Genomic DNA, 21,961 nt, shown 5'->3' with positions numbered 1-21,961 from the left:
ACCTCTTACTATGTACCTGAAGCTGACCTTCAATTCAGGATCCTCCTGCCTTAGTCTGCCGAGTGCCAGGGTTACTTTTGGGAACTACCACACTTGGGGGAAGGGAGGTTTGTGCCCTGGTTTGTGCTTTAACAGCTGTATTGTGGTGTTTGGAGAAGTGGTGGGGGTCGAAGTGTGATTCCTATTTTGATAAACTTATGAAAGAGGTAGTAATATGTGGCTAAGATCCATGTGGTGTTCTTTCCTCAGCCTGATGTTTTCATGTTGACTGCCTAGCTTTGTTCTTTATTAAACATGTTTGCTGCACAAATGACGTTGTAGCCACCTTAACTAGGATTTTAAATAAGAGGGAAGAAGTATTTTTAGTTCCAAGATTCTAACAAACTGTTTTCTTGTCCTTGTTTGGTTTTCGTCTTCCTCTCCATCTGCTCGATCATCGTGTTGTAATTGATACACCTGTAATTTCAGATTCTTTCTCTAACATTATTCTCCATAGTGCTACATTTAAAAATTAATAATTTTGCCAGGCAGTGATGGACAATACACATCTTTAGTCCCAATAGTTAGGAGGCAGAGGCAGGCAGATCTCTGTGAATTTGAGGCCAGCCTGGTCTACAGAGTAAGTTCCAGGGCAGCCAGGGCTGGAACAGAGAGACCCTGTGTCGACAAACAAACAAAACAACAACAAAATTATAATTTCATAACTTTTTGAATTCTTATACCATGAGTAAGTTCACTTAGCATATCACTTTTCTCATTGATGTGACAAACAATTTGTGGGAGTAAGGATATATTTTGGCTCACAGTTTCAGAGGCTGCTGGCCATGCTGATAGGAATGGCATGTGGGGTAGGAGCTTAGGATTGTTACTGTCACAGGTTGGTGGGTCAGGAAGGTCAAGCTAAACTCTCAAGGTCCATGTCTAGTGGCTTGTATATGCCATCTAGGTCCTGTGTCCCAAAGATTTCTACAACCCGTCAAAACAGCATCACCAGGTATCCAAACACATTAATCTTTCAGATCCAATGCATAATAGTCAGATTTTTCCCAATTAGAAATGATTATTTACAAGGTTGATGCTTTACTTTCCAGTACAGCCTAATGTGACTAATTGTACATATTGTGTATTAGTTAGTGTTCTGTTGCTGTGAAGAGACACTATGACCTTATAAAGGAAAATCATTTCATTGGGTTCAGATGTTTAGTCCATTATTGTCATGGCAGGAAGCATAGTGGTACACAGGCTGAGATGGTGCTAGAGTAACTGAGAGTTCTACATCCTGATCAGTAGGCAGCAGAGAGGGCACAATGGGTCTGGCTTGAACATTTAAAACCTTAAAGCCCACCACCCAGTGAATTACTTCCCTCAACAAGGCCACAGCTACTCAAAGAAGGTCACGCCTCCTAATAGTTCCACTCCTTATGAGCCTATGGGGGCCACCATTTTCATTCAAACACTACATACTGTAAAGTTGAAGTTTCTTCAATTCATTATGTAATATATGCTTAAATTTTATGCATATTTTATTCATTATTATGGCTCTTATTTGTTATATTTTATTTATTATTTATTTTTGAGACAGGATCTTTCACTAGTTTGGCTAGGCTTACTATCCAGCAACCCCTTATAGACCCACCTGTCTCTGTCTCTTGGGTTTGTGAAGTGGATATCAACTCAGCTTCTTATGTTTGCAGTGCAAGGAGCTGAGCAGTCCTGCCAGCCCTGTGTTTGTTTTTTAGAAGAGATCTCAACTTCAACTCCTTTCATAGCCAAGAATGACAAGAGTTGACAGGGTCTCTTGGGACCAGAAGACTGGAAGGCTTCAGGGTCAGTTAAAAAGAGATACAAAACTGTTTCCCAGCTAGATGTGGACGAGACTAATCTCAGCGCTTGGGAGGGGAGGCAGGAAGATCCAGTCTTCCGGCCTCCCCTCCTTGGCCTTGGCCATATAGCAAGTTCCAGGCCATCCTGTGCTACTTGATCCAGTCTCAAACAACAACAACAATAAAAAACAACTGTCCTTTATCTGTTACATATCTATAGAGAAATAGTGGGAGGCCAAGTTTGCATTTCTGTTGTCCAGAGCATGACTGTGGTAACTGTTTTCTCTTGCAGCATGTTAAATGATCTTGATGACTCTGGCAAAGAAAAGGACATTCTTAGCACCTCAGAAGAGCTTCTGTCAAAACCAGAGGAAATGACCACACACAAGTCTGATGCAGGAACCAATAAAGACTGTGATGGTATAAAAACGTATTTCAGTTACTTCAAGTTTCCACACACAAACACACACACGCATCTTTCAAGTCTTCTTTACAATCACAGTGACGTTCAGATCATTCAACTCCTTCATTGTATATGTTCTGATCGGGGGCTGGATGGCCATTGCCTGTTAAATCATTCCTTTTCCTATCTTTAATGCTGGGATTAAACCCAGGGCCTCTGTGCTCTACAGCTTATCTGTCTGCCCAGTCGTGCCTCAGTTCTTTCTGATTCTCTCTCTCTCTCTCTCTCTTCCTCCTTTCCAAATATCTAGTATAAATAAGCCAACTTTTTAAAATGTATTGTTTTTATTTATTCAGCTCCTGGAACACAGGAGCTCTTTTCTGTTCTCTGAGTATTTCTGAAGGTCGTGAGACTTTCTTTTTTTTTTTTTTGGTTTTTCGAGACAGGGTTTCTCTGTATAGCCCTGGCTGTCCTGGAACTTACTTTGTAGACTAGGGTGGCCTCGAACTCAGAAACCCGCCTGCCTCTGCCTCCCGAGTGCTGGGATTAAAGGCGTGCGCCACCACGCCCGGCAGGTCTCTTGAGACACTCACAAAGCACATCCACACTCTCCTGCAGCTCGTGTGCCTGTGTGTGGACAGTGGTCTCTGCTGTTTGTCCTCCCCAAGTTTATTTTTTCATTTTGATCTCTGCTTTTCTTACTGGAAATGTCCCTGAAAATGTTCCTCATTCTTCTAAGAGCCCTACAGTGCAAACTGTTGAGTCCTCTTTTCATCTCCTTAAGGTAGTTGCTGTTATCTCTCATTGGAGATAAAGAAAAAAGGAAACTAAGGTACAGGAGAATTAAATAATTACGTAGCTGCAGAAGTAAGGCAGCGGGCGGCAGAGCTGGGATTTGAACCAGCAGCCTGGAGGCTCTTAAATTTCATTCTGGTAACCATGGTACTAACCTGTTTCTCCATCTCTAAGTTTCCCTATTACATTGGCTCCAAGGATAAGGATGTGGTCAGAGGCCTTTAGTGGACATGAGAGACTTCCCTCTTAGCTGACATCATATAATTATGAACCTTTCTTCAAGATATTTCTCTTCTTCCCTATAGAATTACAAAAGACCAGGATATAGGACTCTAGAAACAGCAGGTCTGAGGCAGGAAAAGTGAAGGGATGCTGTGTCAGCTGTTAGTGCAGACCTGCAGCAGAAACCTGTCTCCTGCTCCTGGGAGTGGGGCTGCACTTTCTCTTGGACCTTACTGAGTTTTGGGTTTTTAAGAATAGGGGTCTCACACTGTAGCTGAAGCCGCTTCACCTTGTGAGAGCTGAGATCATAGGCAGGCAATACTGCACCTCTCTCAGGTGTTCTTGGAGAAAACAAATAATGCCTGCCTTGCTGGATAGTTGTTAGATTTCAAGTGTACTGTAGGCCTTCAGTAAATGGCAGCTATTATTATATGCCAGTCTAGTAATCTTTCCAAGAAGGAGCATTAAGATGGCTATTGTGTTTTTATGAACTCTCCCTAATTCCATAATTGTTTCCTCTTCTTAGAGCTACAAAGCAGCGTTTTGATAACATGTTCTAGAATTTTGCCTTGAGTCCACACGAAGATTACTAGTTTGTAGCTTTTGGCAACCACCCTTTCTTTTCCTTTGAAAATCAGAATAATGGTTGTCTGTCGTGTCTTTCTCTTAAGGCCTTGGTCAAGGGTTTTCCTGCTCGTCTGAGTGAGATGTGGCCCGTCAGCAGGGAAACTTGAGCTCCTTGCCACTGTAGGCACTGGTCTCTTTCTGAGCCTGCCTGGGCTTTACATTTCTTCAGACCACTGTGCACCCTCCTTCCCAGTCTGAGCTCCGTACATAGGAAAGCAACGTGCCATAGGGACTCAGCCGCTCACAGCCATGCCCTCCCCACAGCTCTCAGCAGACGGCCGTACTTCCTGGCTCTCCTGCAAACTGTTGTCCTCACAGTTTTTGTATGCCTGTTTTTTCCTCGTGTCTTCCTCCTGCCCCTTAAACCCATCAGCTGTTTTTCTTTTTTTATTTTTTGAGACAGGGTTTCTTTATGTAGCCCTGGCTGTCTTGGAACTCCGTCTGAAGACCAGACTGACCTAGAACTCAGGGATCACCTGTCTCTGCCTCCCAGGAACTAAGATTAAAGGCATGTGCCATGCCCAGCCCCCGCTGGCTAATTCCATCTGCAGCCATGTGCTCTCATTTATCTTCTCTGAGCACTTGTCCTTTCTTACTTCCTTGCCTCCAGAGAACGCTGTCTCCCTGGAGCCCATGTAAAGTGACTTTTTTCCCTTTGTATTGTAAACCCTTGACGTTGAGTGGGCACTTTCTTGGCTTATGTTGCTTCCAGACCTCATTTGTTTCCTATCCTTCATCTGAAACATCAACTCCTTTGAAATTACATCTCTTAGTTGTATGGGTTGATAAAGAGAAGGGTGGAGGGCCAGTGAGGTAGCACACTGGTAGAGTGCTTGCCTGGCATTTCAGGGCTCTGAGTTCCAACCTACTTGCTTGCTTACTTACCGAGTTACTTATTTATAATTGCTTTGTAGCCCAGCAGATAAGCATACAGCAGCAGCTTATCCATGTGATGGAGCACATCTGTAAGTTAGTTGATACTGTTCCTATTGATGAATTGAAAGCTTTGAATTGTGGGACCGAATTGCTTCAACAACGAAACATAAGGTATCTTGATTATCCTCCTGGAACATAATTGATTGCAGTTCTACTACTCCAAGTAACAAAATCGGCAAAGTGTCCAGGCTGTCTGGCCTAGACATAGGATGTCATTGCTAAACTTTAAATTTATCAAATTTTCAAACCATTCATTTCATTTAAGATTCATATTCACATTTTTGAGACAGAAGAGGGGGAAGTTCTATAGTTTCTGTTGGGGTTAAAAATGAAGGTAAACATTATGGCTGCTATAGCACTGATCATATTTAATCTACTTTCTTTCTTCAGGAGGAAGCTCCTAGCTGAAGCGGGTTTTAATGGAAATGATGTCAGACTTCTGGGTTCTCTGTGGAGGCACAGGCCTGATTCACTTGATAATACAGTGCAGGGTGACTCCTGCCCTGTGGGGCATCCTAATAAAGAGTTAAATTCTCCATACCTTCTCTCACATTCCCCTTCCACTGAGGAATGTTTACCCGCCACCACTCCAGGAAAGACAGGATTCTCAGCCACCCCGAAGAATCTCTTTGAAAGGCCGTTATTGAATTCCCATTTACAGAAGTCCTTTGTAAGTAGCAACTGGGCTGAAACACCAAGGATGGAAAACAGGAACGAAAGCACTGACTTCCCAGGGAATGTTCTCACCAGCACCACTGTGAAAGCTCAGAGTAAACAAGCTGCTTCAGGACGTAACATAGAGAGACACGGCCAGGCTTCCTATGATATCGATAACTTTAACATTGATGACTTTGATGATGATGATGATGACTGGGAAAACATAATGCACAATTTTTCAGCCAGCAAATCTTCCACAGCCGCCTATCCACCCATCAAGGAAGGTGGGCCGGTTAAATCTCTCTCAGAGAGGATTTCTTCAGCCAAGGCAAAGTTTCTTCCAGTGGTATCAACCGCTCAGAATAAAAACCTCTCAGAGTCAATTCAGAATTGCTCTGGTAAGTCTAAAGTAAATTGAACGCTTAGATATTATAGGAAAACAAAACTGTCCAAAATAGAGTTGTATAGCATAGCAGCAGTCATTGCCTGAGCGCTACATTGTTTCCATGCAAATTTCTACTGATAATATGAATTACAAATCACAATTTCAAAAGCAAGTTGCTCTTTTGTCTCTGTAGCAGCTGTAGGTTTATAAATGTGTAATTATAACCTATTGTAGTAAATCTCTAAAGTCATCCCAAATGCCTTTGCCTTTAAAGTAACAGCTTTTAATCCCTAAAACAATAAAGTTCAAGGGTGCCAAAGTTTTACCGATTTGGAGGTAGGCAAAATTAAAAGGTGAATTTATATACTCAAGATATGTATATTTTTAGAATTCTGGCTGCTGCAAAGTACTTCATTTATAAGTAGAAAATTGTCAAATGTCTCACAGCATTAAAATGTGAAGCAGCATAAGGTTGTGGAATCAGAAATTCAATAAATATTAAGTTAGTCATGGTGGTTCACATCTGTAATCCCAGCATGTGGGAGGCTGAGGCAGGAGGATGGATTATAGAGTGAGACCTTGTCTCAAAACAAACAAACATTTCCTAACTGCTTAGTAAAGGCTCCATGAGCCATGTCCTGAGTTGGGCTTGGGAATTTTTCAGAGAAGCAATGCTGGAGCTCACAGTTTAATGAGGAGTGAACTAAGCTACTGCAAAAGCCTCAGAGTGAAGCCTAAATTAATTTTAAAGCCTTACGTCAGCCCTATAAAGTTATCTCAAAGTGGTTTTACTGAAACAAGAATACATGTGCAAAGTTTTATGAAGTACAGCCCTCCCTATTTTTGCCATTGATGACTTAATAGCTCTGAGTTTGTTCTTAGAGTGATGCTGTTGACCTTTAAAATAGCCACTAATGGATTTATTTTGGTATGTTAGAATGTGTCATACTTGATGTCTGCAATTATCTTTGAGACAGTTGAGTGTTGGAGTGAGAGGAGCTGCCAGAGCGGCTGTGTGAGAGCCTCTTGTTCTCTAGAACCAACGCTGCCCCAGTAAGAATGCAAGCAGGGAGAGACAGTGAAGGAAGCATCTGAGAAGTTCAGGTGACACTGAGTTTCAGACCTGGGTGACTGTGACACCATTCACAGAAATAGGGAAGTCACAAGGATGAGTTTGATTTAGAAAGCAGTTGAGAAAGGCTATTTTCAGACTGTTGAACTTAAACAGTTGGGAAATCATTCAAGTAGACGTGTCTTTAGGGTGTGTGTAGAGATGGCTTGTCAGTTAAGAGCACTGGCTGTTCTGAGGACCGGGCTTAGGTTTCCAGCACTCTCAACTCCAGTTCTAGGGGAGCCAACACCATCTTTTGGCCTCCTTAGGCACCAGGCAGATATGTGGTACATAGATATACATGCAAACAAAACACTCATACCCATAGAATGAAAATAAAATAAATCAAAAAAATATTTATAAAAGAAAGCAGTGAGGGCTGGAGAGATGACTCAGCAGTTAAGAGCACTGACTCTCCCGAAGGTCCTGAGTTCAAATCCCCACAACCACATGGTGGCTCACAACCACCCATAATGAGATCTGATGCCCTCTTCTGGAGTGTCTGAAGACAGCTATAGTGTATTATATATAATAATAAATCTTTAAAAAAAAAAGAAAGGAAAGAAGGAAGGAAGGAAAGAAAAGAAAGGAAAAGAAAAGAAAAGGAAGGGAAAGAAAGAAAAGCAAGCAGTGTCTTACAGGCAGTTGGACGTGTGTGGGATGGAAACTTAGGAGGATGTCAGACAGCCAGTCATTCTCTGTACACAGATGATGTTTAAAATCACAGGACTAGAAAAATTCCAAGTAAGAATATAGCAAGAAACCAGTCCGAAATATTTGAAAGACTGCCAAAGTTAAGAGCAGAAGTGGAACTAAGAAAGGGAATTCAAAACTGGTTGAGTGTCTGGGCACAACTCACTGTGTGCTGCTCACTGCTGTGTCCTGGTGATAGGGCACTACAGCCCAGCATGGACAAACCCTAGGTTTGCTCTGCAGCACAGCAGAACTAAAACAAGTAGAAAGGGTACAGTTATCTTGAAGACCAAAGGAGAAATGGAAGGAAGGATGAACAAAGTGTATTGTAGGTACTACAAAACAGGAAAGACTTGATTAGACCCCTAGGAATGTCTGAGACTAATTGGAAAGGCAGCCATGTAAACAGTTTAAAGTGTGCTGTAGGGAGAGTGTGCCGTTGGGTCTTTGGGGGGGAAAAGGTAAGGCTAGACTGTGTCACTGTGTTCATGTACTGATGTTTTTTAAACATTGATTGTGTTGTAGATAAGCTGGCCCAAAATTTATCATCAAAAAATCCAAATCATGAACATTTTCAAAGTCTTAATTTTCCTCATACAAAAGAAATGATGAAGATTTTCCATAAGAAATTTGGCTTGCATAATTTTAGAACTAATCAGCTAGAGGCGATCAATGCTGCGCTGCTTGGTGAAGACTGCTTTATCCTAATGCCCACTGGTATGTATTTTTAGATAAGACTTGGCAGGAGTCCATTGGCAGATGTTAAGTGAAAGCTTGTTAATAGAAATAAAAAGAACACCTCACATTATTCTTAGTGTGTAGGGACCCTTCAGACCCCAAAACCACAGTAAGAAAGTGTCTGTTACCTCATCCTTTGCTCTGGTTAGTGACATGGTAAACTTCATAGCTGCTTAAGGTTGTTACCTCAAAGCTCGTTGGATTAACCGGATGTAGAACTTTTCCTTGGGAAATTTTTTTTCTAATCTAAATAGCCAAGAAGGGAACAGAGCATGGATGTGAGCAACCACGACCATTTCTGGCTGGTGCTTTGTCAGTGCTGCCCAGCGGTTCTGATCTTCCACTACAGAGTGAAGGCCTGGCGTTTCAGTGTCGTGCCGCCCCTTTCAAGAAGGGTGTGCCCACGGACAAGCCACTTCACTCTTTGTGGCTATGTTCAGGACAGTAAGGAGTAGAGTACCCACTTCCCAGATGAGGATCAAACGAAAAGGATGCAGCATGGTTCATTCTTAGCCTAGGCTTTGAGGAGTCTGGGGCTGTGCATTGTTATAAAAGCCTGTAAGCTACTCAGTGATTTCAAATCAAACACACAAGGACATTATCTAAAGCTTTCAGTTCCAGTGCTTGGGAGGCACAGGCAGTCAGATCTGTAAGTTCGAGGCCAGCCTGGTCTACAGAATGAGTTCCAGGACAGCCAGGGCTACATATAGAAACCCCGTCTCAAAAAAACAAAAAAACAAAACAAAGAAGGATGTTAACTAAGCAGTTAGGCTAGGAAGCAGGTTCCGTTATTCCATGTAGATCTTCTGTGTTGTTTCTCTTGTTAGAGACTTTAGCAAGTCCCAGTTGTTGCTGCTGATATTATTATCACATACTGTTGACTAGACATCTGAATTTATTCAAATTGGTTTAGATTTTTAAAAAATTATTATCACATAATTCTATATGTGATGGTGTGTGAGGGAGCTCCATGCACACCAGGGCATATATGTGAAGGTCTTGTCAGACTTGTGCAGCAATCTTTATCCAGGCCCTCAAACTGTTTTGTATTGGACAGAGATATCTTATCCACATTTCAGACTTTATTAACTTAGTGACACTGTGCCTCCATTTCAACCCTGGTTTGGTCCTTGAAAGTTCTGACCTTGGGAAGGACTTTGGCAGTCATCTAATCAGAGGCTTTCAATGGCTCTTCCCAGCTTCAGGAGTTATTTTCAAGACCTTTCCACTTTGATTTCAACCTCTTGACAGATATAATAAAAATATTCCAAATAAAGTTTCTCTTGGACAGCTCTTTAAACCATTGACCTCATGGATTTTACAGGATACCAGGACCTAGGCAGCTTAAATGTCATGTCTGAGTTCATGCAGCTGGCAGAGCAGGTCTCTCTTCTCAGCATCCCACTAATTCTTTGACATGTCTACATACATGCCAAAATGAAACTTATTCACTATGTGGAAAAGAAAGAGTGTAGTATATATTTTAAAAATAAATTGAAGTCCTAAAAACTACCTAGCTCAGCTTTTGCCATTAGTAGATTGGTGAAATTGCAAATTAACTAGAATATAATCATGTAGTTATTTTAAAATATGTTCTTGGGAGCTGGAGGCACAGCTCAGTAGTAGAGCACTTGCCCACTGTGCACGGAGCCCTGGGTTTGAGCCCCAGCATGGAGCAGGGCAGGCAGGGAAGGGAATGAGTACATACATGGCTTTCCCTTTTATTTCAAAGGAATAATTTTGATAATAATAATAATGGTAGTCACAGACTTAGGATTTTAGAGACCCCTTATATTGCTGGAAGCAAAAGAAGTTTACTCTATTCAGATTTCGCTGGTAGACTTTTTAAACAGTTCTGTTGAGAGTTCATTTAATTCATTATGGCAGATAGATAGATAGATAGCCCTGTGGGCAATACTACTTAATGCCCTGCTAATTATTTTAAATATTATATTGGTTTTCTTTGTAACTTTTACCTTCACACTCAAGTTGGAAACTGACGTGTTTTTCATTATTTATCTCTTAGGAGGTGGTAAAAGTTTATGCTACCAGCTCCCTGCCTGTGTTTCTCCTGGGGTCACAATTGTCATTTCTCCCTTGAGATCACTGATAGTAGATCAAGTCCAAAAGCTGACTTCCTTTGATGTAAGTTATTACATAAAACTATTAATAAAAATGCACCTTAGAAACACATGCCAATAAGCTAGGAAATCTTATTAACTATTGTTTAAATTATTAAAATAATTATTCTGGGTATATAGCTTCACGGCAGAGTGCCTAACATACTGCAAAAATAAATAAATAAATAAGATTAAATAAATAAAGCATACAGTTAAATTAAGATGTAGAGTTAAGCACATGTGTTAAAACATTTTGATTCAAATAGCCATCTGTAATTCAAAGAATGTATTTTATTAAGAACTCTTAGCCTACAGTTTGCTGATGTAGGTTTTGGGTTTGGGGGGGGGGTTGTTTGTTTGGTTGGTTTGTTGGTTTTTTGTTTTTTTTTTTAACTACTATAAAGGGGTTGGTTTCTTTTTTTGGCTAGTGATCATCATAGTTCTCTTTCCTATGCACATGTGTGTGCCTGCACACCTGTCTTTTTCCTCATTGCTGAGTTGAGGAATTATGACTGCTGCACTCTATAAGGTTAATCATTGCAAAGAGTTGGCTACAGGGTTACGAATCATACCATCTCAATGTGACAGCTGGTTTGACTTTTCTTCCAAAGAATGTCACTGCAGTGTTGGTAACCATTGCCCAGCTGTTCGTTCCCCTTGTTCTAACCAACAGTTACCATCACAGCAATGAGACCTGTAAACATAGCCAGGCCGACCATTGTGGTGCAGACCTTTAACCCTCAGCACTTTCGGAGGCAAAAAGAGGCTCCTCTCTGTCAGTCAGAAGCAAGCCTGGCATACGAGCAAGTTTGGGGCCAGGCTACACACACAGACAACATGGTCTTTTTTACAGATAGAGGAGATGAACATAGAAAATGGAACAGTGGAGAGCCTTTTGCAGTTTTTCTTGACACAGAAGCATCTTGCCATAGCCCAGGCTAGCTTCAGATTTGCCAGGATGGCAAGGCTGCCTCGAATCCCTAAACCTCCTTTCTCATCCTCCTGCCAGCTGGGACTCCTCACATGTATGCCACCACACCTAGGCGGGAAAGCTATTTTGAGTTGCGTTTAATGTTAATTTTTAAAAATATGTGTACTAGCTAGATGTGACACATGCCTATAATTACCAGTACTTCAGAAGCTGAGGGTACAGGAGGGTCACAAGTTTGAGACTCAAAGTGAAACTATTGACTCAGAAAACAGAACTTAAAAATAAAAATGGTGCATTGATTGTTATGGTGAGATATTTGTTTCTTTTGGAAAGTGTTATATATGACTTATAAAATATAAAACCTAAGCACGATCATGTCTGATTAATGTATAAATAAAATGAAATTTAAATTATTACTCTTACTTAGATTCCAGCTACATATCTGACAGGGGATAAGACTGACTCAGAAGCTGCAAATATTTACCTCCAGTTATCAAAAAAAGACCCAATCGTCAAGCTTTTGTACGTGACTCCTGAGAAGGTTCGTATTGATCTCACTCTTTTCAGTGTAATATTACAACACACTCATACATATATTTAAAGAACTTGGTGATAATTTTTTAAATACATTAATGAATTCTTGTATAACCTTCACTCCAGACCACAGATGGTAAAGTCTTCTCTGCCTCCTGTGTTGTTTGTTCTTTCTCCAGTTTGTTGTGAAACACTTAATTGACAGTGAGTTGCAGATCTGCCATTTTAACTCTCCTTTACCTCACTCTGCATTTCCTGACCATATAGCATTCCCTTAGGAACCACTGTGTAATTTACCCGTCAGGAAATGTACAGTGACACATACTGTTACTTAAGCCATTAACCTTTCAGTAATGACCTTTGTAAAAAAGGGAAAGAAAGAAAACCCCTATTTCATCTTCTATCTAAACAGTTTCATTATTTTGACATTTTGAAGCATAAGGGCCAGTTTTGAGGACTGTGGCTCAATTTGAATTTGCCTTGTTTCCTGCTGATTAAATCCCTATTCCTCACGTCGGCAGGGATGCCACAGATGTGCTGTGTGCTATCAGAAGACACTTGGCAGTGACTCATCCCATTACCAGCAGTGGTCACTGGCCAATCATGCGATCAAAATAGCATTGCCAGGCTGCTGCTTGCTGTGTTTACCGTTCCCTTCCCCTTCCAACTCCCTAATGAGCAGTTGCTCTGTAGTAGGAGGTCTGAGACTGTACAAACACCATGGCAGACATCAGAGCCTCCCCACAAGCTTTAGTATCATTGATGATTTATTTCTCAATCAGTTATTACTATAATGAATGCTACTGATACAGTCCTTCCTGGCTTTATGAAAGCTTTGCCTGATGCTGCGTATTTATCAGTGTGAACTTGTGGGTTCTTTATTAATTCAGTAAATTATAATCAATTTTCACTATGTATTTTGATGTTCTAATTGCCTATGTTCAACCAGTGAGGACACTTCATCAACCTGACTTATGTGTCTTATGTCCCTGTCAAGATATGCTTGTTACTGGCATAAAGCTATCTGTATGTGTAATACATAGAGTTCTTCCCCAATACTATGCACGTACCAAACACACATCTAAACTCCCATTATCAGGCTGGCGGTTGCTCATGGGGAATGTGCCTAAGGACCTAGAACCAACCACCTTAACTCTGAATTCACGCATATACATCATTGTGCACAGACCCACCCCACACATGCACAAACACAAAATGAATACATGTAAAAAATGTAAGTCCTGTAACCAGAGTAAACATGTGGTAACTCTCAGAGCTACTAACCTGGTAAGTAAAGCTGTTGGATGTGGATGAGGGTATTGAAGTGTCTGGCTTGCCCTTTGCTTCTGCTCTCTTCACTAACTGAGGACAGAATCACTCGTGTGTGAGTAGTTCTAACAGGGAGTGACATAATCATTCAAGTGATGTGTTTACATCTCTCGTGTATCTCTATTCTAGGTCTGTGCAAGTAACAGGCTGATTTCTACTCTGGAGAATCTGTATGAGCGGAAGCTCTTGGCACGTTTTGTCATTGATGAAGCGCATTGTGTGAGTCAGGTAAGTTTCTCTTGGGATAGCAGTACGTTTATATCACCAGTAGTGCTCAGAGCCACAGCACTGAAGAACAACCTACAGTGGCTGACTGATCGCTCTGCTGCTTCACTGGAGAATAAAATGCATCTTATATATTGACCGGAGAGATACAAATAACCCGAAAGCAATATTTGTTTTCCAATTAGTGGGGTCATGATTTTCGTCAAGATTACAAAAGGATGAATATGCTTCGCCAGAAGTTTCCTTCTGTTCCAGTGATGGCTCTCACGGCCACGGCGAACCCCAGGGTCCAGAAGGACATCCTCACTCAGCTGAAGATCCTCAGACCTCAGGTGTAAGTGGTGAAGGCTGTGGGTTCCATTTTCTGATTCTGTACATTAGCATCACCTGTAGGGCTTTATCAAGCCAAGTGTCCAGATTGTGCCCAAGGACAGCTAAATCAGAATATTTGAAATTGGAAGAATTTTTTTTTTTTTTTTTAAACAGAGTCTCAGATAGCCAAGGCTAGCTCTTTTTTTTTTTTTTTTTTTTTTAAAGATTTATTTATTTATTATATGTAAGTACACTGTAGCTGTCTTCAGACACTCCAGAAGAGGGCGCCAGATCACGTTACGGATGGTTGTGAGCCACCATGTGGTTGCTGGGATTTGAACTCTGGACCTTCGGAAGAACAGTCGGGTGCTCTTACCCACTGAGCCATCTCACCAGCCCCAAGAATTTTTTTTTTAAATCCTCAAGTGATTCCAAGTGCAGTAAAATTTGGGAACAAAATCTGGGGTTTTTTTCTTTACTTAATAAAAGAACAACTCTAGAGCACTTTAGATGGCAGCACACATAAAGGCGCCTGCAGCCAGGCCTGACCGCCTGACGTCAACCCCTGGTATCTTTGATAGAGAGAGAGAACTGGCACCTTCAGCCTATTGCCCTAGCAAGCCCTGATAAACAAGGAAATAAACAGAAACAAAAGGAAAATCATCCCACCCTCTGCTTTAGAAGTGAGATAAATCAAATTCGGTCCTGGGTAACCCTGTTGTAATCCTTTTAACAGATTACATTTTGCATATCTGACTTTGGCTTCCACACTCCATGTGCCTTCATGAAATGAGCAGGTATCTTAAAGTCTCTAGTCCATGCACGATTTGAGAGCAGTCTAGAACCCTCTTAGCACAGCACTTTCACTTGAATTTCATCACAGCACATGCATCTTGCTACCTCCAAATCCATAACTAATTGGTAACAAAGACACTAAAAATACTCGCCTATATACATTTAGGTGGTGCTGGGCTGTTGTACCTCCACCTGAGTTTGTCCATGCTTTCTGTGTTGTTAATTTGCTCAGCAGATACTTAACATGTTTGTACACTGAGTTTTTTCTGAGGTTTAGGGCGATTGCCTAAAGGAGTAAAGGCTGAACAGAATATTGAGGTGAATTTGTATATATTTAATGACTTATTTTTATTTTATGTATATGAGTGTTTATCTGGGCACCACACGTGTCCCTGGGACCCACAAAAGCCGGAAGACATCGGATCCCTGGTGATCTGACTTTTATATACCACTAACGACCATACTTTAATGTCAAAATTACTGAGTTTTCAGAATTTTTTTGTGTATAATCACAAATTTGGAATGGAATGTTTTAATTTAATGCCACTTGTAGTGAGGAATATTTATGTAAATTTGGGGTAAGAGAATACATTTTGTTCTCATGTGTGCTAACACTATATTTAAGATTAGTGTTATACTTTAGGTTCTAATAAATACTGAATGCTAGAAATTCGTTTCTAGAAATGCTGTACTTCCTATAAAATGTTGTATTTCGATTCTTCTATCTGCACCCCTCATGGTTTTTATTGAGATGGGGTACAGAGTCCTATTAGAGTCTTGCTATGAAGCCCCAGTTGGCTTAAATTTACAATGTAGACTAGGCTGTCTTTGAACTCTTGGCAATCTGCCTGCCTCATCTTCCCAAATTGCTGTGATTACAGATGTATACCACCATGCTGGATTCTGTATATTCTCATTCTGTGTGTGTGTGTGTGTTTGTGTAGGTACTTATGTTTGTACCCGCATGACTTTGAAAGCCAGAAATCAACCTGTCAACCTCGGTAATCGTTCCTTAGGAGACAGCCACCTTGGTTGGTTTTTGGAGACAGGATTTCATTGTTGTGGATAGAGTTCACCATGTTGACTAAACTGGCTGGCCAGAAAGATCCAGGCATCCACCTGTTTCTACCTTCCCAGGGCTGGGATTACACGTGCTAAGCAAATGCTGTGCCACCGAGCTATCTGTCAGTCAGTTATATTAATTGGCAAAAGCCCACGGTTAAAAGAAATTGTGTAAATTCTCTTACATATGAATGATTTTTTGAAAATATAGGACTTATGTTTTATGTCTGAGTGAACAGTGCACATATTTATCTAGAGACAGACACCTTGAATATCTTTTCCTGGAACTGTGGGAAAGTGATGTTTCAGAGAAAGCAAAATTATACATATCCGGATGCTAGCTAGCACATGGCGCCTTGTGCATATCTGATACTCATAAGAATGGATAAGTGAAACATATGGAAGGATTTGGGAAATGTGTATAAAATGTAAGTCTGCTGATTCTTTAATATATTTACTATTTCTTTTTGCTTTAGAAAGTTATAAATCCCTTAGTAGAAGAGATTTTAAGAAGCACTTCCTGGTAGTTTCCTGATCTTTTTCTGCTAGTAGTCCTTTACTTGAATTAATCTGCCAGCTGTTGCTGTGTCGTGGTGTTATTGGAGTCAGGTGCTCGTAGCTTTAGAGCGGTGGCTCCATGCTCCTCTCCTAGAGCTCTATGATAATATTCCTCCTCTTAAGCTGGCAAAGATAAAGTCTACTTAGGAAGTACAAGAGTGAGTAATAACACAACATTTCATGCCATTCTTTTAGGACCCTAGCAGATGAGCTAGGTGAGAGCAAAGAGTCAAGCACACAGGTTTAACCGTTGTACAGCCTCAGAAGAGCTAACACAGCCCTCTCTCCCCAGTGTGCCTGCTGCTGAGCCTGACACTTGAGATTACATTTTATGCATTCAGCCTCACAAAAGTCTTACGTGATATATAATCCTCCATTTCCTCATTCTCTAGATAAAGGAACTGAGTCACAGCACACATGACGGCAAATGCCTGAGATCCCAGCACTTGCGTTTTTTTTTTTTTTTTTAACTTGTGTTTCTGAGACAGGGTCTTACTGTGTAGCCCTGTTTAGCCTGGAGCTCACTGTGTAGACTGGGTTGTCCTCTACCTCAGAAAGATCCACCTGCTCCTGCCTCCTGGGCACTGAGATAAAGGCATTTGCCACCACACCAATATTGCAAAGGCAAGAGGGTCAGAAGTTCAAGGCCATCCTTAACTACAAGCAAGCTAGAAAGCAGCCCGCAGTGTAGTAGTAGATGAGGTGGTGGTGTGTGCAGGAGAGATGGCTCACTGGTGAAGAGCACTGGCCGCCCTTCCAGAGGATCTAGGTGTGATTGCCAGCACTCACGTGGTAGCTAACAAGCATCTGTAACTCTAGCTTTAAGGGATCTAATGCCCTCTGGCTTTAGAGGACACTATACGTGTATGGTGCATAGCTATATATGTAGGTAAAACACACTCTTACACATAAAATATAAAAATAAAATTTAAAAGACTGACAAGATGGCTCAGTGGGTAAAGGTGCCATCAACCCTGATAATCTGGTTTCAGTACCCAAGACCCTCATGGTGGAGTGAGCCAGCTCCCTCAGGCTGTCCTCGGATCTCTCCATGCCTGCCATAGCACACCAGTCCATGCTTACGCACGATATATGCTTACGCAGTTATGCTTACGCAGTAAGTACATAAAGATAATTTAAATTTATTTTTTAAAAGGTAAAAGAAATAGTCACAGAAAATTAAGTAACTTGCAAAGTTCATAACCCTAGCAAATATAGGAGTGAGGGTTTTGAGCCCAGCAATTTGGTTGCAGAACCTTAAATGCTGCTCTAAGATGCAAAACAGAAGTCACCACTAAAGATAATTGCAGACTAGGATGGCCAGAAAGTCAGCATCCTAACAGAGTAGCAGCTGACGGCATGGAGAGGTCAGGTGATTTCAAAGGACGCAGGTCTCATAGGAGGAGCAGCTTGGTAGGCAGTTTCTGGGGCTGGACTGGGGTCTGCCTTTCACACCACAAAACTCACCTATTGAAATTGCAGGACTCAGCGCAGTGTTTGGCACCAGAGTGTTTTAGATTTGAGGTCTTTTCTAGATTTTGGAATGTTTGCATAAACATAATGAGGTTTTTTTAGGGACTTGACTTATGGCTAATTAAACATGAAATTCGTTTGTTTCATATATACCTCATACACATGGTTGGAAGGTATTTTTAATTTTTTTGTTTCATTTATTTAAAATTTTTCCTGGAGAGGTGGCTCAGCAGTAAAGAGCACTGGCTGCTCTTCCAGAGGTCCTGAGTTCAATTCCCAGCAACCACTTGCTGGCTCATGACCATCTGTAATGGGATCTGATGCCCTCTTTGGGTGTGTCTGAAGAGAGTGACAGTGTACTCACGTATATACAATAAATCTTTTTAAAATTATTATCACTGTGTGTGTATTTAAGAGCATGAATGTGCTGTGTGTGGAAGTCAGAAAGTAGAAAGTGGAAGTAGGAAATGGTTTTCTCTCTGCTTTGTAAATTCCTGGGATTGACCTCGGGTTGTCAGGCTGAGTGCAGACACCTGTGGCTGCAGATGCATCTCGTAGCTTTCACTTACTCATTTTGATTCTGTTACTGTATAGCCCAGGTTGGCCTAGAACTCACTAGGTAGCCTAGTCTTTTCTCAGATTTCCTGCCATGCAGAATATTAGGAGTTCAGACATCCACCATCCCACCCAGCTCAGGAAGACAGTTTTATTTTATTTTTATCTTCTTGTTCTTGTTTTATTTCGTTTTTGAGCTGGGTCTCATGCATGTCAGACTAGCTTCACATTCTGAGGAGCAGATGATGACCTTAAACTCCTGCTCCTGTCTTTACCTCCCGGGTTCTGAGATTAGAGACAAGTCATCCTATCCTCTTGGTGTGGGGATCCTGCCCAGGGCTTTGTGCATTTTGGGCAGGCACTACACCAGCTGAGCTCCAGCTCCTTGCCAGGAGGTAAATTCAAACAGGGTTTTCTAATGTCTGTGCTCTTACTGCAACATGTCTGTCAGGCAAGGTCAGGTGTGGATTTCCTAGTCATGTAAATAATATGCTTTTCTCCCATGACCCAGATCTTTAGATTTATCACTCCAGTACCCAACAGCAACACCAAACATCTTTTGTAAACAGAAATATTTTTTTAAAAATTTTTAGACTTGTTTATTTTATTTGTATGAATGTTTTGTCTATGTGTATATATCTATGTGTGCTGTGTGCGTGTGCCTCGTATCTGTGGAAGTCAGAAAAGGGCTGGAGTTAGAGATGATTGTAAGCCACCATACCTTGTAAGTGCTGGGACAGAAACTGCGACCATTACAAGAGCTTTTAACTGCTGAGTCACCTCTTTAGCCCCCTGAAACAACATCATTTTAAAACTATTATGTATCCCCTTAATGTTATGCAGTAGAACATAAATACTATAAATACATTTTATGCTCACTACATGAAATTCACAGATTACATTGTAAAAGTATAGTTTGGAGCTGGAGAGGTGGCTCAGTGGTTACAGGTGCTTGCTGCTTTTCTAAAGAACCCTAGTTTATGTGCTAATACCCACTTCGGGAAATTCACAGCTGCATCTATCCAGCTCTAGGTCTCATGGTACTTTCTGACCTTGATGTGCCCACACACAAATAAATAAATAAATAAATACATACATTTTAAAATGTTTATCACTTAAGCTGCAAATATTTCAGTAGCTGGTGTGAGCCTAGAATACATTTAAATCCTGGCTAAGTTTTCTGGCACTGAAAAAAAAAATGGAAGGAGAAGAAAAGTGTTTTAAGTCTTACAAAATTTATATACAGAGAATTTTTATTTATTTTCAGGGAGGGTTTCTCCTTGTAGCCCTGGCTATCTGGATCTCACTTATATAGACCAGGCTGGCTTCGACCTCTCGAAGATCCACCTGCCTCTGCCTCCTGAGTGCTGGGATTAAAGGCATGCATCACCATACACAGCCATGAATTTTATAGATTTTTACATGTGAAATATTTTGCTTATTGTTATACTTACATGAAAGTAAATGGTGTAAACAAATAAAAGTTGGTTTTTAAATCTCCTATACCAAAATTTTGATCCAGATTGAATTACTAAAATTATTAGTTAGGGCTAGGGAGACACTCAAAGGCACTTGCTACCAAGCCTAATGACCTGAGTTTGATCCCCAGAGCCAGAATGTTGGAGGAAGAGAACTGACCTCCACAAGCTGTCCTCTGACCTCTACACATGCACTGTGGCATGCTGCATTAATGCATGCACACACACACGTAAATAGATGTTAAAAATAAGTAAATTAAATCATTAGTCATCATTATTGTAGGAGTTTCACACATGTCTATGTTACTTTCTTTAAAGTGCATACTTTACAGAGTCTTACTTTATGTATGTGAGTACACTGTAGCTGTCTTCGGACACACCAGGAGAGGGCATCAGATCCTACCACAGATGGTTGTGAGCCACACCATGTGGTTGCTGGAAATTGAACTCAGGACCTGGAAGAGCAGTCAGTGCTCTTTACCTCTGAGCCATCTCTCCGGCCCCAAACAGAGTCTTACTATGGTACCAAAACTAGTCTCGAGTGCATGGGCTCAAGCTGTCCTCCCACCTCAGCTTCTCCGTAACTGAACTCCAGGAACACACCACCACATTCATCTTAAATATGTTTCAAAAGTAATTTTAGGCACAAGCTTTTTACTGAGGTATCTGTTTACGAGATGAGAATTTTTGCTTTGCTCTGTGGTATCAGTGGCACAGGCCTATAATCCCAGCACTCGGTGGTATCAGTGGCACAGGCCTATAATCCCAGCACTCGGGAGGCAGGTGGATCTCTGAATTTGAGACCAGTCTGATCTACAGGCTAAGTTCCAGGATAGCCAGAGCTACACAGAAAAACTCTGTCTTGAAAAACAAACCAAAAATAATTTTTGTTTTACAGTTCATATATCTACAGATGAATTGACTCAGTCCATACATTTTACTTTTATGGATGTAAGCCTGAGAAATGTTACTGACATAATCATGTAGATGGTAATAAGAAACTTTTTATTACAGCAGTAACACTCAATTATTTGAATTCTTTATGAAGCATATGCCAAAATTACATCATGATCTGTCATCAAAAATTATTTTTAATGATCTGTCAACTGACATCTCAGTTAGGTACTCTAAATTTTGTGGGAGGTAAAAAATTGGAAAGTATTTGACTAACAAATCTGACTAACAAACAATATTACTATTTAGTCTTTTTTCTGAACTATATGCTGTTAAACATTTTTACTAGGTTTTATCCAATATATATGAAGTATTCTTTTTTACTTTTGCAAGAGGAAACTCTACAGTGTACCTGGTGTATTTGAAATATCCTGACAATACATGCTTACCTTCCTAAAAGCAATTGCTTCTATACAGGTTCTTGCTCTGGCTTTCCTGGACCCCACTATGTATACCAGGCTAGCCTTGAATTTAGAGGGCTCCACCTGCCCTTTCTCCTGAGCTTGTGTCCCCTGAGCAGCAACACACCTGGCTTGGTTTGTTGTTGTTGTTGTTGTTGTTGTTGCTGCTGCTTGAGGCTTGTAGCCTAGGGTAGCCTCAAATTCAATATATAACTAAGGCTGGCTTTGAGTTCCTGATTCCCCTGTCTCTGTTTCCCTCGTACTTGGAATTACAGGCATGTATCAACGTGGCCTGGTAAATTTTTCCATTTAAAGGCAACATTTAATACTCCTATATTTAGCCGGGCGGTGGTGGCGCATGCCTTTAATCCCAGCACTCAGGAGGCAGAGGCAGGCGGATTTCTGAGTTCAAGGCCAGCCCGATCTACAAAGTGAGTACCAGGGCTATAAAGAGAAACCCTGTCTCAAAAAACTAAAAAAAAAAAAAAAAAAAAAAAAAAAAAAAAAAAAAAAAAACCTCGTATATTTAGTTAGAAGCCAGTGAAATCTAATTTGGGTTATTTGTTTTAAGTACTTGTTGAGATAATTCATGTACTTTAAAACTCAACTATTCATAAGGTACAGTTGGGTGTGGTTTTTACATTTTATCAGAACTTCCTCCCTGTTTTCCTCTTGGTTCCTTCACTAAGCATGTTTGCAAGAGTCGTCTAGGTTATATTGTAATGGTGTGTGTGCGCCTGTCTGTCTGTCTTTCTGTCTGTGATGGTTTGATGGGGATCATGGTCTAACCAGTGCTAAGAACTTTACCACTGAGCTGAACACACGACCTTTATTCTCCATTTTT

The 21,961-nt window shown here is 40.9% G+C and overlaps 1 protein-coding gene across 1 annotated transcript in view; it reads left to right on the top strand.

Annotated features, from left to right (window-relative positions):
* The window catches only part of Blm (BLM RecQ like helicase), an 80,398-nt gene that overhangs the window by 25,624 nt on the left and 32,813 nt on the right, over positions 1–21,961 (top strand). The window contains exons 5-12 of the mRNA XM_021167779.1: positions 2,116–2,243; positions 4,785–4,917; positions 5,197–5,861; positions 8,178–8,369; positions 10,417–10,535; positions 11,869–11,982; positions 13,434–13,532; positions 13,715–13,863. Of these exons, the coding sequence (XP_021023438.1) occupies positions 2,116–2,243; positions 4,785–4,917; positions 5,197–5,861; positions 8,178–8,369; positions 10,417–10,535; positions 11,869–11,982; positions 13,434–13,532; positions 13,715–13,863 (1,599 nt within the window). The remainder of the gene's footprint in view (positions 1–2,115; positions 2,244–4,784; positions 4,918–5,196; positions 5,862–8,177; positions 8,370–10,416; positions 10,536–11,868; positions 11,983–13,433; positions 13,533–13,714; positions 13,864–21,961) is intronic.

This window comes from Mus caroli, chromosome 7 (genome assembly GCF_900094665.2).
Source record: "Mus caroli chromosome 7, CAROLI_EIJ_v1.1, whole genome shotgun sequence".
NCBI classification, from domain to species: Eukaryota; Metazoa; Chordata; class Mammalia; order Rodentia; family Muridae; genus Mus; species Mus caroli.
Note: the sequence above shows the minus strand (reverse complement) of the source record. Positions and strands in the feature narration are given on the sequence as shown.